Source organism: Accipiter gentilis, chromosome 2 (assembly GCF_929443795.1).
Source record: "Accipiter gentilis chromosome 2, bAccGen1.1, whole genome shotgun sequence".
NCBI classification, from domain to species: Eukaryota; Metazoa; Chordata; class Aves; order Accipitriformes; family Accipitridae; genus Astur; species Astur gentilis.
In genome coordinates, this window is record NC_064881.1 from 30,055,519 (window position 1) to 30,074,164 (window position 18,646).

Here is an 18,646-nt window from a genome sequence, read left to right on the forward strand (position 1 = left end):
AATTATGCTTCTGTGTTTGCTGACTCTATTCCATTCAGAATAAACTGTTTTGTGTCTCTCTTAAGGGCAAATTCATGATGGCATTGTATAATTCTTATTCACTGGGTTTCCCTTCACGCATGACTGAAATGCATCACTCTCTGCTTGTTCAAATATTTGATTTCCTCTGGTAGTAGCCTGTGTGTTTGCTGTACGACCTGTGGTGAAATGCTGTTTTCTCAGCTGGGAAATGCCAAAGCCTTTGCTGATGCTCTCTGTTCTGGCCAGCTGTTGTGTTCAGCTTTCCTTGTTATACCACTGTTCTTGCGGGAACATAAGGCTGGGAGAAGACTTCTGGGTCATCACATCAAACCTGTAGATAACCATGGGGGATAGGGCCTTTCACAAACTGTCTTCCATAGCGGATTGGTTAATGCAGATTTTATATCTTAAGATGCACATAAAATCTGACAAAAAGGACAGCAAAATAACAGATGTGCAGATTGTGTGAAAAATGAATTAATGAGTTTTATTAAAAATCAATTCCATAGACTGTGTTTTGAGTGAGCATAACTGTGGAGACTTGGTTTAATATTCTTTTGGACCCTCATAAATTCAGTGTCAGACTAGTCCACCAAATATGTTTGACCTGGGGATAAGCCAACTCAACTGGCTTGTCCATAAGCACGTGTAGAATTTTTTTACTGTGTACTGGGAGCCTTAAAGCCATGGTGCTTTGTGTAGCCATAAAAACTGTGTCTGCATTTACGAGAGCATAAGTGATCTTACAGCTATGGTGACATGATCTTAAAGCTGAAGCGAGCATTCTGAAATATGAATTCTAGCATATGAAGTTTGTATCGTTTAGTGAGAAATACTGCCACAGTCCATTGGTTCAATGAAAGCAAGATATTACCATGCTATTTAAGCGGGTTTTTTCAGTGATGATCTAATAGCGCTTCATCATTATATCACTGTGACCCTTGGATGTGGCTGGTGGACACAAGTTATGCCTGTTAATTAGGATTTTGATAATTCCATGTAGTACTTAAAGAATGATTATACTTTAAACACCATTCCGTACTTTCAACATAACCTCCTTCCCAAACCATTTAATAGCTATTGGCTTAGGACCAAATACATGAAATTCATTGAAAAATCATTAAAATGGTAGTTTAAGGTGGTCATAATTTATTTTAAGCAGTGCAGTTTGTTTTTTTGCCTCAAGTAAAATTTTTTAACAGTTTTTGCTTTTATTTCTAAGTAAATCAGTTACTTAATGCATTAGACTTTATATTTCCTGAATCTTCAGTGTTAGCTTTTATTTTTTTAATTGAGCTGGCAGTTTCTGTACCATACTGATATCTTTTTTTCTTTCTGGTGCTTTTGTAGATTTTCAGACACTATAATAGTTACATGTTCCCTACGAGGACACGTAACAGTAGCACAATCTGAAGTAGTTTTACACAGTCTTCAAAACGTCAAACTTTTGGTAGGATTTTTTTTTTTCCCATTTCACTTTTTGACTTCACATGAATGCTATTTCTTTTTGAGAAAAAGGGAACTACATGAAGACCAGATTGAACTGAACTAATTTTGTATTATATTACCAGAGAGTAGAATAAAAAGATTTATTTCATGTAAAATCCCATGTATACATTTCAAAAGAGGAGTACCTTAAAAACATAGGGCCAGATTGTGAACTACTGTAGGTTTTGAATACTGTTTAGAGCTATAACAATTCAGTTAGACCTGGAAAGTAGAACTGCTAAAAAGTGGAAAGTTTCAAGTTTGTCTGAATACTTTGCTTCTAATAGCTGTAATGTCTCTCTGCCCATCTTCCACAGTGGGATGACGGGAAGGGGGCACCTGCTGGAGGTGCCATTCCCTCTCCTCCTCCTCCAGGGAGGAAGCACAGGCGGCAAATTCAGAGCAAATGCCAACAGTTAGATGGTTACGTTTCAGCAAGGCAAATCTTGCTCCAAGTGGCTTTTCCACAGCCACCCTGTGCAGCAAATTGAACCCTGTCTCTGCTCTTCTGTGCGGCTGCAGCTTCACTCTCAGAACACCCCTTTCACCAACACACAGTTAAATGTCAGCACCGACTTGTGCACCTGTTGGTACCAGCACTGGTTGTAGACATCTCCTGACCGGAGTAAACAGAAGTGTTTTCCTTAGTGCACCCGTATCAAGTTCTCCATATCAACTATACTCTCACAGCTGCTTGCTTTGCCGGTAGCTAATCTCAGAAAAATTCACCAACTAGTGGCCATATTGACTAATGTTATCCAAAGGGGTCTTTTCTCCCCGTGAACACTGAAGTTTAACGAAGCACAAAGGAAAGATAAACAGTATATTTTCTCCTGAAACTCTTGAAGCCTATATACGCGGCTGATCGGCAAGATTTGTGGTGAGCTGCTTCATGGCTTATGTGCTTAAAAAACGAAGAACTGAATTGTTTCTGCAGAAGTTGTTTATGTGAAGAAAGATGAAAGTTTCAGCCAGTTATTGCTCTTTATTCCTTTTTCTGGGAATAAAGACGTCTTCAGAGGCACTGAGGCAGTTTGTGAGCTGGTCTGAACTGGTAAACTCCCTTTCCTTCAGTGGAGCTGGGGCTGTTGTAATTAGCTGAGGATTTCTGATGCTTAAGAAATTACCCTTCATAATGGCACGCAGGGTGTCCAAGGCAGTAAGCCTGTGCAATGTGCAGTTTGCTTGCAGCTGTGTCTGGCAGCTGCTGCCCTCCCTAGCCCGCTGCAGTTTTTAACCTTTTGATCAATTTTAACTAAATTTGATAGAGGCATAGGAATATTTAGAATGTGAAGTTCTGATACGTTCTTTGCACATGGGCGATTGAGGAGAGATGGGTGAGTGCATTATGTGACAACTAAGGGAGAGGCAGGAAGAAACGCCGCTTTTATCCTTTCCCTATGATGACAAATGCCTGGTTAATCAGCACACGTGTAGCTTTTGTGTAAGCACCAGAGCCTCTTTATTTTTAATCTGTCTGCAAACCCAGTGTGATAGGTAGCAAGTATTCCTAAGGCAGCAGTGAGAATGTTGCTTGGGGTAATTTAGAGATGATGGGAAGGCACTGGGGGTGTTTTAGGGAGGAAGGGCTAAGGGGTTCCCATCTTTAAGCCAAGGGAATCCAAGTGGTGTTGCATGAGCTGTGATGTGGTGTGAGGGCATTTGGAAGCTGTAGGAGAGACAGAACTCAAGCAAATTGGGGTTTTCTACGTTTGCAGAACAGCTGTGTTGCTAATTACAGTCTAGAAACCTCAACCCCAACTTGTTTTCAGTTTGCATTTCTAATTCTCAAATTTTATGTTTGGTAGTTTGTGTGCAAAAAAGAGCATCTCTGGAATGGCCAATACCATTTGCCTCAGCAGTTTCATGTTAGTCTGGTTAATGCTTTGGTGTCATTTGAAACACAATTTCTCTTGTCCCTGTGTCACATGAGGTTTACAAAAGAAGCTGCCTTTCCAGGTGAGGTGAAAGACTAGTTAAGCAGCTACTCATAAAAAATCACCATAAAATTACACCAAATTTATTTTGGTGCCATATTTTGCCTTGGGTTGGCTATACAGGTTGGACAGACAGCCTGTGGGACTTGGCCCTGCTCTGGATGTTGGTTGCCAGTTTCTGTGAAGGAGGTATTTGTGTTCACCTCCCACCACTTCAAGCCTGCGGCTGCCGCCGTACTGGTCTTGCTCAGGACTAATACTTCTGTATGATGTATTTGAGCAAGAAGCAGGTAGTATGTATCTGGTGATTTCTGAGCTTTAGCCAGTGCTGTCTGTTTGCTCCTAATCCAGTTGTGTTCCTGCATCACTTGGCCGAGGGACATTTCCCAGCCGAGGCCACAGGCTCTCTGCCCTGCTCCCACCCCGGGGAGCGCCTGGCCAAAGCCACCTCATGCTCCAGCGCTACAAAATATGGGACTTTTACCCTTGAAGGGAGCCTGAGGGAACTGAATAATGACAATAATAGTAAAAGGTCTTCAGATGGTGGTCGTATGGCAGTGTCAGCTTTCCCAGCTTAATATTTTAAGCCTCCTAACTGCAGTAGAGAGCCCACTGGAGTTAGATATGCAGTTGATTTTGATGGATGAATTTCACCGCTTTCTTCTGAAAAACTTCAGACATGATAACTGCTGTGTCTCTTTTTAGTTAAAAGAGCTGGAGCCATTTTTTTTTTCCTGTTGAGAAGGGAAGCTGATGGGGTCTGCTACTTGACACTACAGTCTAGTTTGTTTCAGAGTCCCATCTCTGCTAGCACAGGAGGAATCAAATGGTCAACAGGTCCTTTGTTCACATCCCAAGTTACTTTCAGCAACATCTACCCACAAGCTCTCTCTCCTTGTTCAGAAATATGTTTTATACCTTTCCCTGGCTGTGTTTGGGTCTCGCTTGCTCCATCACTTTTCAACTCTTGGTGCCCTGCCAAGCCCAGAGCTGCACACGTGTCCGCCAGCTACTGCCCAGTCTTTGTGTTTATGGGGTGCATCTTCAGAAGAAGCCCAATGGCTGTCCTGTGAATTTGCCAAATCGCAAACTTATCCTCTTTCCCTTCAATTGCTTGAACTGCAGCAGTGTAAGGCATTGCCAGTTACTGCTATCTGAACTCCTGCCTGTGTTGAAGTAGTCAGTATAGACTTCAGGAAAGGCTGCACTCCAAAGACCACTGTAGTGATAGATTGTGGTACAGAGTAAATGTTTCCCCGCTTTTGCTGTTGTCTCGTGCACTGAGCTCATGTTCAGTCATGTCTGCGTGCCACATTAAACCAGGAAGTCTACTGCTTGGGCTGTGCCTCCAAGTGCTTCTGGGAATCCTGGTTCTTCCATGTAAAAAAATATTTGCTATGGGGAGCTGCCAGAGCCAGTGAATAACAGGAGTCGAGTAGATGAACGGGGCACATTTTCCTCTTCCGCAGCCAGAGCAGGATGCCTGATGCTATTGCTGCTAGAGCAGCCTGATGAAGGAAGGATGATTGTTGACAAAGTCTAATGCCAGCCATCACACCTTTTACATGGCTTTCCTGCATTCCTAGACGATGATCTATACGCACATGAGGAAGGGAGAAATGTACGGTGGTAGGTGCTATGCGTAGTTTCCCCTCTTCCTCTCTTTGCCAGCGTTACGGGGAAATGGAGTTTCATGAGTCAACTTTCCTATAGATGTAGACATGGATCTGGCACAACCAAATTTCTCTGTCATAGGAGAAAGGCACAGAAAACTACAGAGATGTTTTTAAAACAATGCACGTAAGAATTTTTAAGGTACTACCTGAATTACATTTTATGTAACTCATAAGGAGTTGATTAGACAGTTTTTTCCCCTTACAACTTATTTAAGGTTGAAACTGTAACTCTCATCTAAATTATACCCGTGACTAATGTGACTGGAAAACCGTAAGACAGATTTTTATGCAGTTCACGGTAGTCTTTGTATGAAGTTACATTTCTCAGGTCCAAATTCTCTGGCTAATATATGAGGACTAAAGATATGTTTTATTAAAAAAATGATCACAGAAATAATTCCTTTTCTGCTCGTTTAATTGAAGTCATATAACTGCAATTTTAACCTACTTGCCAAAAATTTTGTTAAACATTTTTCTGAATTTCCTATAGCTGTGGTGGTGTAGTTGTTTGCCATCTAGTAGATATGTTGTGAAACATGATTAAATGACTGCTTTTACTGTAGGATGTTTGTTTTGTTGGGTTTTTTAAAATTAAATATGCCTGATATTAACTCCTTGTTCTTACATTCTTTCTACTTCCCCAAAGTTGCATATTTTATTCTGACCTTCACCTTTTGCAAATCTATTAAATCTACTTGGTATGAAATACCTGCATATGCACATGCATTTATTCCTTCATTTCAACGTTTGGTTGAATACATATTTGGCAAATACTTAAATCTTCAATTTCCATACTGGATTGGCATAGCAGAGGGGTGACTGTAGATATGCAAAGTTGTTAATGTGGTGGTAAATCTAGGCATACAGCCCTCCATAACAACGTTGCCCTATGTCCTGTGGACTGCTGCTTCTTTACAAGCTTTAATTTACCCAGGAAATTCAAGATGAAATGTGTGCTTTATTTATCTCTATAAATCTTAAAAACCTGGTGACAGAGGATATTGTGATTTTTTTTCAAATCTGTAACGTGGCTGACGTGGTGAAATGCTGAAATCCTTCCCAGATGAAGTCAGCGGCATCTTGTCCTTACTGTCAGGTTTTTTTAAGGTCTATATCTTCAATATGGAGAGACAAGTGTGGCTGATGTATTTTCTGACTCATCACCTCTAAGGACAGTCTAACAGATTTGGGGTTTTTCTGATCCAAAAAGCGGGGCAGCAGAGGCAGAAGGCAGAGCCACCACTCAGTAAGATCAAGCCACGGTTGATGCTTATAATTCGGAGAGTGCAGGAGCGGAGCCCTGCATTGCCTTTTCTGCTTCACAATTTGATGAGACCTCCAAATACCTTTAAGGAAGAAGGTGCTCCTAAAGAGGAATAAGGTGCGTTTTAAAGGTGGACAGCGTCCTCTTCCTTTTGTGGGAGTTGGAGAACATGGCAGCAGTATCAGAGCAGGGCAGGGGGTGGAGGAGCCCTCTGCTGACTTGGTGCTTTGCTGTTTTACACAGGCAAGTGGCGGGTTTCCATTTCTTTTTTTTGTAGACGTGACTTGTATTGACTTTATGACACCACACTAACTGGTTCTTTGTTTAAAACCCCGCGTGCCGAAGAGCACATTTGTCAGCACTTCTCGTCTGAGCTCTGCCTGAGCCGTGCTGCCGGGTGGCAAGGAGGTGGCCCCCAGAGAAACCCTCGCGCTGGCAGCGTTGCTGCCTGGCTCAGTTGCAGCCCATCGCGCCAGGCTCTGGGCTTGGCTTCCCTCTTCTCTCCCATCTCCCCACTCAAAAGGCTTAATCCGTATTATTTTTGTTACCAGATTTGCAAATCATTCACAGCTTTCCCCTCCAGTCTTGTATAGCCAGCTCTTTCCTTGACATTTCCTCTTGGATATTCCATCGCTTTCTTAACATAAACCTACCTCAGGTCTCTCACGTTTCCCACCTCCCCTCTTCTGTAAACCTGCCCTTCCTATTCTGTCGTAAACTCCTCAGCCTCTGCAAAAACAAGAAAAAAAATAATTGTTTGGATTATCCTCAGTGTCTCGCTGCACTGCCATCGATGCTGCTGTCCCGCCAGTGGCGCTCAGCGAGCCCCAGTCCTTCCCTCGCCCAGCTCACCTCAGGCCTCGCCGTCTCCCTGCGCCCAGGGGTCTGTCCAAGAAGCTGCTCCCGCTTGCGGCTGTGGCGGCGTCGTGTCCTCTTACCCCCCAAAACGTGACTCTGAGCATGCTGCCAGCCTCAGGCGAGACTAAGCTGCAGCGCCCAGCTCGGCTCCTGCCTCCGCTTTCATTTCCCACTCTCCAGCCCCTGACCTGCCCGTTTGTTGTCTTCTTCCTGTGACGCCATGTCTCCTCTCCAGGAGACCTCGTCTCCCTCTACTGCAGACCTTCAAGACTCAGAGTTTTACTCGCTCCCCAGCGCTACCCTGTGCAAGCACTTCGTCCTCAGTGCTGCAAGCAGAACCCCTATCAACAGAGAAAAATCAAGCAGATTGCGTTGCATTAGACTATTTTAAGAAAAAAAACAAAGGCGGTTTCCCAAGCAAAAAGCTGTTTTCTGTGTATAAATTGAGCTTCACTAGGGAATTAGCAGTACAGCATAGTCAGGGCTTAAGTAATACTAAAAGGGTTTTTTTGAGGTGTGTTTTGCCTTACTTTTTGAAGCTTATAACTTTAATAGCCTTAGATTTTCTCTGTTAAATTATTATTTTTCACTCAAATAAAAAACATTTCTTCTTAAATAAATGTCTGACTAGACAGACACTTTTCTGCACAAATAGTGAGATTAGTTGTCTGAATCATAGAGGACTGTATTTCTAATAACAGAATGAATGCCAAACTCCTGCTGGTTTAGAATGGAGACTTATTCTTGGTCTTCAGAGGAAAAAGTCTGGACATTCTCAATTAATTGCATTATTACTGTCATTCCATACATCGCAGTTTATTGCTATATGTATATTCTTTGAAATTAGCCAGAGAAACGGCATGCTAGGGCTAAGAGCTTTTTTCTCTAAACAGTGCTTGCCCGTGCCACAGAAAACATAAATTAAGTAATAGTCTCTAAAATACTTGGGAGTATTGAGATCTTCCTGTTTTCTACTTCAAAAGCTATCCAAATCCTGTCAGAAAAGCAATATAATTGGGTAGCAAATGTTAGGAATTTATGCATCCTCACTTTACTAGGACCTTAGCTTACTGGGACCTCTAGGAGAGGCCAAAACTGCAGACTAAGTGTGGGCTTTTACTCTGGAAATACTACGTAGAAGAAGGCTGCGACACCAAAACTGTGTACAGTCTATTAGACAGAAAGAAAAAGGGCTTAAAAAGTTATTGTGGCTTAATGAAAGTGACCTTATTTGATAGTTCACTTGAGGTCTAGACCAGAATAGGGAATATTATAACTAAAAATATCAGTGATATAAAAAATAGGCAGTTTAATGAGAATGCAATGAGACCTAAAATATGTAACTTGCTGTGAAGCCCAGCAGTTTAATTAAACCAGCAAATAGAGCATTTGCTGAGATTCTGGAAATTTCAGAAAATCTCCTGTTTCCCAATCTGTTAAGGAGCAAAACTGTTTCCACTTTAGCACATCAAATCTAAAAGAAAATGAAAAAAACCCCTCTGAATATTTGACCACATTTTAAAAAAATTAGCAGAGCATTGCTAGTTTGGAGAGGATTTTAATGCAAAACAGAGCAATTAAGAATGACTATTGATACAGCTAATTTGACCCTAAAATATGCACCAGAAATTGCGTTTGTTCTTTTTTTTTTTTTTTTTTTTTTTTTTGCAGAAGGCTGCTAGTAAAGTCACAAGAGACTTGGGAAATTTCCATGAAAACTGTGCAACAAAGAAGACATGGCAGGAGAGAGGATGGGGAAAACAGGAGACATAGCATGGAGGAAACTTAAAGACTGAGACACAGTTTCCTAAGACACTGTTTTCAGACAAACTCAGTTGATACTGCAATAAATTAAGAAGGATGAGGACAAGCTAGTAATCAAGAAAAGTGTAAGTGCCTCATTAAAAAGGGTAGTAGTCATGTGTTTGTCAGTGCTGTGTGTGTTCCAACTTCAAACTCTAAACCTGCAGCTCGTCATCAAAGGAGTCCTTTTAAACCAGAATGCCATCACGTGAACAAGCCATGGGTGACTGGTGTATTAGGTGTGTATCAGGGCTCTCTATGAATTATTCAGGGAATAATTTCTAAGATAAATTTGTGGCACAAAGTATCAAGTGAGAGTCTCAATGTTTTGTAGCATGCCTGGGAAAAAATTAACAGTGTCCAGCTAAAACTTTCAGCTCCAAAAAGCAGTGCATGGGACATGGACAATAATCTGCTGTTGTTAAAAGCTCAGAGTTTGAGCTTGGTAAGGTCATTGTCTTGCTTGAGTAATTTCAGCTGGTATGAAGCACATTACACAAGTAGACTATTGCTATTGTAACGTAGCTGAAGGAAGAGAAGTGTTCCACATCATTGATATTACATCAAGGACTTAACAGAGATCTTATTAAATGTAACATTTCATTCTTGTTTACAGAAAACTATGCTGATACTTGAAATGGAAGCAGATTGTACCACTGTGTGTGATGATGAATTCTTGTCTTCTTTAGCAAAATGTGGAGTACTGGTTTTATTTTCATTTTATGCTGTGGCAGAGGTTTTAGAAATTCCAGGCATTTTATGAGAAGTGCTTGCGTGATAGAAATGTCCCAACTAATGTCACACAGTAAATCCCCTATGTCTAAGCAACTGCAAACCTGAAAAAGGTAGGGAGCGTATTAGGAATTTAATGGTTATCAGCAGCGTCATCATGTATCTTACTACTTTTTGTATAAATACCCTTTTAAAGAAATTCCAGGCCACGGGGTAATAATGCAGAAAAATGTGTCACTCGTGATGTTAAATGCAGCAGTGGACAAGACTTGAGGATGATGCATCTGTATATACCTCTCCCTAGTAGCTCCTAAAGCAAATATGTAAGTGGCTTAGGCAGTATTAGAGAGTAAGGGATCCGGTAGTGCAATTTGTTCTAATTTGATGCTCAGTGCAGGGCTTTGCTGGGCCATTTATGCAGGGCTTGGGAGGGTGAAGCTGACAAAGCTCTAAGAAACCTCATGGTTTTCACAGTGTAAAAGCACATGGTGGGAGGCTACAGTTATTTTCCTTTTTATTAGATACAGATGATCTTCAGCCCCATCTTTGTACTGCTAAGGAGCTTCTCATCTCTTCAGCTAATGCAACTTCTTACGAATGTTCTTAATAATCGGGGAGGGTGGGAATTAAATACAGCTTTCAGACTGAAAAAATAGAAATAGACTTTAGAAATTAAAACCAAGAAGGTAGTATTTTACCACTGAATACTATAAATGCAAGTTAAAATACTTTACCTGTTAATCTACTTACATCCATTTGCAGTTTGCTTATAGGCCTCATGTAAACTGAACAGCTATTTGATTTGCTTGTGAGTAATTCCAGGGCCTTGGCTTGCAGGGGAAAATATCCTTTTTCACAAAGGTGGAATGCTTTTCATATTTTCAAGAGCTAATCAGTCTTATAACAACATGATGACTTCTCTTGAAGAAGTCTGATTAGCCATCTATACACTTTTTAGAAAATCCTATATCTTTGTACTTAATCCTCCCCATCAGTAAGGATTTATGTTTATAAAGTGGGAAAAATATTTACTGAAGGAAATGTAGTATTTACATTACCGATCTCTATTTTGATTAAAAAAGAGACACAATTCAAATTCTCCCTCCTGGCTTATGTACTATCATTTTGAGGGTGAAGCAAGTTTATTTTTTTACACTACATGTGACAGATGAGCTTAATTTGTCTGTGCTTGTACTAAATTGTACATTTCAGTTTCACTGTGTGGGAATGTCTCAATTCTATCAAGCATGAGCAAGATATGTAGGACATAAAATTCAGGTCTTGTATAGCATCCTGGTAAGTATCTGTCACAAGGACATCATCCACGTGTGTAAGAACATGTGTGGATTTAGTAAATGATGTCACGTCTATAAAATATCCATTTTAGGTTTGCAAAGAATGTAAAATGTGTATGTATAAATATATATGTGCATGTGTGTGTAACACCCCCATGTTATTTGCTGACAATTATCTTTTAAATAAGTTATGAAAGAAAAGCCTTTGGCAAAATACTTCATTGTAGTTGAGGTTGAAGTCAAACTGATTAGTTAATACCACTTAGTTACAAATCTTTTTTTCTCAAGCATTTAGTATTTTGGCTAATCTAAGTTTGCTGCTGACATCTGCAAGTGTGAGCACTCTGTGATGGTTTAAAAGAAAATAGAGTCAATATGAGCTCCATCTTAGTGTGACTAAAGTGTTTGTGGTACCCAAGGACAACAAAAGAGCTAGCAGCCACTCCAGCACAGAGGGACTATAATACAGCAAGTGTCCTGCTGTACTTACTACACACATTTTCTTAGTCATAGATTGACCATATCAATGTTTTTATTTCATTCTTTAACTTAGGAGCCCAGGTGCCCTATAGTATTTTTTATGCTTGGGGTAAACCATAAGGATGTAGGGGTTGATCAGTAAAATGCACCTTTGTCGTAAACTATGATTATGTTTCCCAGTTAAGGGTAAGATAGAGGGGGAAAAAAAAGCTACTTCATGTTTCTAAAACATTGGAGATTTGTAAATTAATCTGTAACTGGAGGAGGATCTGCAGTTGTTTTGGTTTTGGTTTTAGTTACGTGAGCATAGAAAGAGCAATTTATTTGAGTAGCAGCTATCACCTTTTCAATGTTGTCCTCCTGTAAATCCCTACTGTTCTCTTTATGAAGATACAGCAGTAGGATGGAAACTGGGAATTCAGTGGGTTTTTGAGCAGGTGCTGAGTTCTGCAACTTTCATTTGAGTTACATAATCTCAGATCCCAGTGACCCAGGAAGGACACGGTAGGATCCCTGCACTGATGTATCAGTGAATGCTGTTATAACCTGCTGCACTTTGCCAAAATGATCTATTTAAATGGTCTGGGTAACTTGACAATTTTTTTCCTGCTGATATCCTCTTTTTTTTAGACTACGTAATATGTCATTTATATAGATAAAAAGGAAAGAGGCACTATTTTATCTGTGAAACAGTTTTCCTTCATTTTATAATTTGCTACCCCACCCCTCTACATGGTACACCAATCACAGAACATATTTTTCTAGTCCAAGTGCTATTTTATCATGCCTTTTCAATACATATTTGGGCTGCGATCTGCAAGACTTTTGATTTTGCGGAGATGATACCTTGCTTAGGAACCAGTAGTTTTTAAGAAGCAAGCCAAAATACTCAAAATACATTTTAAAAAACCCTGTAACTTAAGGGGTACTACAGTACTTCATATTTTTTAATAAAAACGTGCATTGAGAATATTCTTAGCAATTTTACTTGTGAATATTGGATTTGTCTGATGTTCTTTGCTCAGAATAGCTGTGTTTTTAATAACAGGTAGATAAATACTTATCGCTTTCAGATTAAGATAATGAGGAAATTAAATTTTCCTCTCTAGACTTCGTTTTGTATTTAAAATAACTGCCTCCATAGCTTATATTTATTTATTTTTTTTTTTAACTTGCCCATTTAATTTCAGTAGAACACACAAGTGAATCTGCTGAAAGAAATCTGTGAGATTGTAAGAGCCGATACACTACCTCCAGGGCTGGAAAGACAAAGCTCAGCAGGGCTTTTTTGTTTCCCCAACTTTAAGAGGCAATGATGGTCTGGGAGGGGGGCATAAGAGTCTCAAACTTCTTCCCCACAAGTGAGCTGAGACTTTCTCAAGCTTCTGCAGAGCAGGAGAGACTGGCTGGGCTTACAGCCCATCTGAGCCCAACACAATGTCCCTGATCACTGACCCGAGTCCCCCTTGGGGCAGCAGTGGCAGACTAAAGCATCTTTGATTTTGCCTGGGTGGAGGCAGGAGATGCTGCTCCCCTGTCTCAAGCATCTCCTACCAAAGCTGCTTTCACGGCCTTCGTGTGGTGGGCTGGAGACTGGGCTTCAGTGCTTTGTATTTTGTGATGCAACAAACACACCCCTGTTTTCCGCTTAAACTACAGTGCCGTTGGAACCGTGCCACAGGACCGGCCGCTCTATTCTTTATACCCAGCACCTTTTTCTTCTTTAGAGCCACCTCTTCTAACCAAGCTGCTAACACATTTGTGGATATTTTGGGTCTAAAGACTTTCTAACTTCAACCCGATCACTATTTTATTATCTTAATTTTATCTCATTGGCCATCTGGCTTGAAAAGTGAAGGAGGCTAATCCTGTACTGTCATGATTTAGGAGAAGAGCAGGGAATCCTGCTGCTTGTCTTTAAAATAACGAGGTTTGACAACCTTTCTGTTTACAGTCAGCAGATCAACATTTAGAAAATACACCTTTAAACAACTTGTTTGCACTTCCTTCATTATGAAATACTGGAAAATCCGAGGTGTTTTCTTCAGATTTTGAGTATACCTTGTATAATCTGCCTTCAATTATGAGGATTGCTAGGACATAGTTTCAAGAAAGAAATCTTCAGTTGATTTGCATTGTGTCAAGAAAAAAAATAATGGTCAGGTCTATTTGTAAACTTCATACATTTCACATAGGAAATGAAGTAAGTTTTGACACTGATACTGATATTACTTCTCCTCAGCACAGAAGTGTGTGTGGTAATTTATGCTTTATCACTTGAGATCATCTTCTCACTGGTTTTTCTTTTCCTTTTTTTTATTTTTTTTTTTATAATTTGGGGGGACTTTATTTTTGCTTGAACATAATTAGCATTACACTGCACAGAGAACGCTATTTCTTCTTGATCTGTTTGCTCTTCCATCCTCTCAGGTTTGATGTCTCAAATGTATTCATTTATGAATAGAATCAATCAAATAAATAAAAGGCAACAAATTCTATCTGTTCAGTTCTGCCATGGCAGAAATGGTTTCAAAATTTATCTGAGAACTTACCTTTTTTACTGAGCTACCACAGCAAAACAGAAAATGGCCTGTGTTTGCCTTGTTTTAAAAAGCTGTGCATACATCCAGCAGCCAATTGTATTTCAGATTCCAAAGTACAGACTGTTGCTTTTAATTTCTCTGATAAAAAGCAAAACAATATTGCAGAGCCCCTCAGTTCTTGAAATGCATAAACATTTCTCATAAAAATCCAGCAGCTCATTTTCAATTAATTGTAATAAATTAACCATGGCAAAGCAATGGTAATTGTCATGAAAATTTGATTTGGATCTGCTGAAAGTGGACACACATTACTTAGTGCAGGTCACCACAATGACAGCAGCATATGTGTCAGAAAACTATCAAGGTAGTTATTTTATGTTATGGTTTTCAGACACCTACAGTACGTCCCCAAAATGTACTTCTTTTGTGCTACTGCAACCGGTAGCAGCACCACAATGGCTCACTCCTTCCTTGCATGGGCTCTTTTCCTGCACCCCAGTCCTTCCCCACAAACAAGCAAAAAGTATTCTTGACAACAAAACCCACACTTGAAGTAGGTTTCATTTGGTGAAGGTAGAGATGACTGAATGGAAACCCAAGCTTTTCATGCATTGGAGAGTGGAGACCAATGCAAAAAATGCTCAAATATATGGCTATTTAGTACTAAAAACCATTTTTAAAATTATGTTTTAGGACTTCGCCCAAAAAGGACTCTGCGCTTGGTGCTATGGACAGCAGAAGAGCAAGGAGGAATAGGCGCCAAGCAATACTATCAGTTGCACAAGGTAAATGATGTCTTCAAATGATTTGCTTGACAGCACTTTTCTCCCTAGTCTTGTGACTTGCATATTATTTTTGTCAAAACGTTCAGCTTAATATCTAACCAGAAGCAGTGATTCCAGTTCTGCCTGAAAGTACATTTTCTGGTTTTAATCATAAATATGAACTTTATTTTACATTTAACAGAAAGTGATGTGACCACCCATATACATGTTCTGCTTGACCTAAGATACTTTGTCACAAAACTGTTCTGAAACAGATATTTCATGATGATATCTGCCATAGCTTTCAAACATAGCTAACTTTCTGAGAAGGAATGACTAATGGTCTACATGTGTTGGCAATATAAATAAATTTTGTTTGCCTTATATATTTCTGCTTGGTTGCATTTTCCCATAATATTTTACAATGTAAAACATAAAATAATACAAAGAAAAATCTTTGCTATCTTATCTTAATAGTGTGTAATCAAAAATACTCTTTGCCAATCATTAGTTTTATGGGATCTGGAACATTTTAAATGGTTGATTTCTGATGAGGCAAGGAACACACAAAGTCTATGACTGGTTATCAGGATAAAAATACTGTGTATTGTCACATCTGTCTCTTCTGCCAACAACTGCCTTTTCAAAGTACATCATGACATAAAGGGCAGTTGCATAAAGCTATTTTTGGAGATAAGTCTTTGGAATATGTGTGTGGGTTTTTTCCGAGAAAAATTATGCTGTGTCCATATAACTAAGCTGAAGTAGTTATCTTTTATTATTTTCCCTAATTTAGTAGTATTACTCTCAGCAATGGTTAATATATCCAAGGCAGAGACAAGATGAATGCAAATGTGTTTAGGAAGTCACCTGCTGCACAATAGTATGAAAGCATGTTACAAGCAATTCCTAAATGTATGTTTTTAATGGTAAGCAACCTATCAGAACAAATAAATGGAAATTTCACTTTGAATCAAATTCATTGTGATGAACAAAACTAAATCAATTTGCATCTGCAGTAGGGTTGTCAGAGATAGCATTACTGTGGTTATGGTTTTCTGGCTAATTGATGAACAGTGAATTATTTCCCACTAACTTGTTTAACATTACGAAGAAGTGTATGTAACTACCTATATATAATGTAGTTCCTCCTTATATCTCCACATTATAGGGATAGCTCAGCTTTCTCATTTCAAAGAGGTACCTAAGAGCTTGCTTTCTCAGCTTCAGGGAGTTGACAGGCTGTGGTTTAGTATGTATTAAGGCCTCTGGATTTACCACTGGTACTCTGGTGTTCAGCAGGATTAAACTAGAATGAAATGTTCTGGAATACGTAGCACAGGAAAGAGAGGCTTCTCGTGTACAAAAGTGCATTTTGGAAGAGCTGGAGGGATGCTCTGTGCCTAGTGCACTCCACTCATGAGAAATGTATCATCACCTCTTTAGATTTCCATGTTGGACAATAGGCTCCATCCTATGGTGACGTTGTCAGTAACACATGAAATTGTCTCATGCATGTCTCATCTTTTGCCAAAATGTCTGCGTTTCACTGTTGTCTCTGGGATTTATATTCAGAAGTAATATCAAAAAGCAGGCTTAAGGATCAAACAGGGAAATATAAAGCAGGCTGGGTGTCGTCTGAAAGACATTTGGTTACTTTGCTTTTAAAAAAATCGAGACAAAGATGTGCCTCAATTTTTGCTCTGCTGATGCGATTCCATCTGGATGTTGTGCTCTGTCAAGAAAGCCCAGTCTAACTTAAAAAGAGTTTGTAATTTACATGGAGAATTTAAGCAGAAATGACATCCGTCTGTTGTTTGTTGTTCTTGTTTCCCCCCTGCCATGTGATCTGGCATAATTATAAATTAATATGACTATAGGACATCACATTACTCATAATAACAAAATAAAGCAGATTAATACTTTACATTATATTTAGTATGAAAAATAACTTAACCTTTTAATGATTTACTTGCACAAATTTCTGGCAATTAGGATAGTATGGCACAAACATTGCTTGCTGATGGTAATGAGTACAAGTTAACTAAGAGTGGTATTTAAAGATGCCTTGTTAAATGAAAGATGGCCTGTATGACTCATCTACATAGCTGGGCTTATTATGGCTTTAGTTCGCTACAAACAAGTAGAAGTATGAATGCAGTAATTCAGCACAGGCAGACATGGATCTCCTTGACATGGTAAATTACCTCCTCATGTCAGTGGAAATGTGGCAAGGAAGAAGAAATGAAGACAATATAGTACTGGACAAGTACAAATACTCTTACTTTTGTAGCTTATTTATTATTTCGTTCAATTTAATTTCAGGTCTTTCTTCCTCATCCGTCATTATAAGTTGCCACTGCTAGAAAGTGGCTAAGTTACTGCAGAAATAACTGAGATAGCAGCAGCATCGTGGCTTTACTATGGTGCCAATAATGAACTCATATCCCTGCATAATAACATTATTTGTATCACTCAAGTATTTCTGTAGAGCCCAGTATTATAGTTTCTGACTATTAAAACTAGTGATAGGGTATATTGATTGTTCAGAGCTTTATGAGAATGTAAGAGCTGCCATATTGGGTTGACCGAAAGCTCAGTCTAGGGCTGTCTCCTGTTTCTGATAGCATCCAGTAAATAGATGTTTAGGAATAGCATATTTGCCCAGCTGTAGTCACAATAACTCAGACACACAGATTACCCATGCAACTGTGCTTTCATTTTATCAAATGTTTTTCTGGAGAGCATCTCATGGTCCTCATCCTTTGTTTCCTTTGTATGATTTTTCTAAGACACTTCCAAGAGTTGAAAGCCGAGTATCGTCCGGCAGTTTCAGTGCCCCCATTAGTGCAGGGGTACCTGCCACCCACCAGTACATTGCAGAGCTCCTGCTCAGTTTTGACCATGGGGGAGATGCCTCCCAGGGGAATCACCTGTACCTGTGTTCCCAAAGGAGATACCTGCTGAAGTGCTCACTGCTTTTAACTGTTAGCCAGTAATTAGATTTAATCCCAGACTGGAAAAAGTCTTGATTTTCCTTTGCAGTAAAGACTCCTTATCTTGATGAAGGGTGTCCTGGTTTCAGCTGGGATAGAGTTAACTGTCTTCCTAGTAGCTGGTACAGTGCTATGTTTTGAGTTCAGTATGCAAAGAATGTTGATAACACACTGATGTTTTCAGTTGTTGCTCAGTAGTGTTTAGTCTAAAGTCGAGGATTTTTCAGCTTCTCATGCCCAGCCAGCGAGAAAGCTGGAGGGGCACAAGAAGTTGCGAGGGGACAGAACCAGGGCAGCTGGCCCAAACTGGCCAACGGGGTATTCCATACCATGTAATATCACATCTAGTATATAAACTGGGGAGGGTGGGGGTGGGGGGAAATCGCTGCTCGGGGACTAACTGGGCATCGATCAGCAGGCAGTGAGCAATTGCACTGCGCACCATTTGTATATTCCAATCCTTTTATCATTACTGCTGTCACTTTATTATTGTTATCATTATCATTATTATTTTCTTCTTTCCTGTTCTATTAGACCATTCTTATCTCAACCCACAAGTTTTACTTCTTTTCCTGATTTTCTCCCCCATCCCACTGGGTGTGGGAGGAGTGAGTGAACGGCTGCGTGGTGCTTAGTTGCTGGCTGGGGTTAAACCACGACAAGGGTAATGAAATTAAAGGATCTAAATGTAAATCGGGCTCCAGATCTTGGGGTCTGACACTACATCTGTAGTCTTTGCCCAATGCTTGGTGTTGTGTGGCCCAGTTGCTGAGTAGGGTTCTTACTTAC

At 39.8% G+C, this 18,646-nt stretch overlaps 1 protein-coding gene across 1 annotated transcript in view; it reads left to right on the forward strand.

Annotated features, from left to right (window-relative positions):
- The window catches only part of CPQ (carboxypeptidase Q), a 166,822-nt gene that overhangs the window by 108,391 nt on the left and 39,785 nt on the right, over window positions 1-18,646 (forward strand). The window contains exon 6 of the mRNA XM_049820501.1: window positions 14,791-14,882. Coding sequence (XP_049676458.1) covers window positions 14,791-14,882 — 92 coding nt within the window. The remainder of the gene's footprint in view (window positions 1-14,790; window positions 14,883-18,646) is intronic.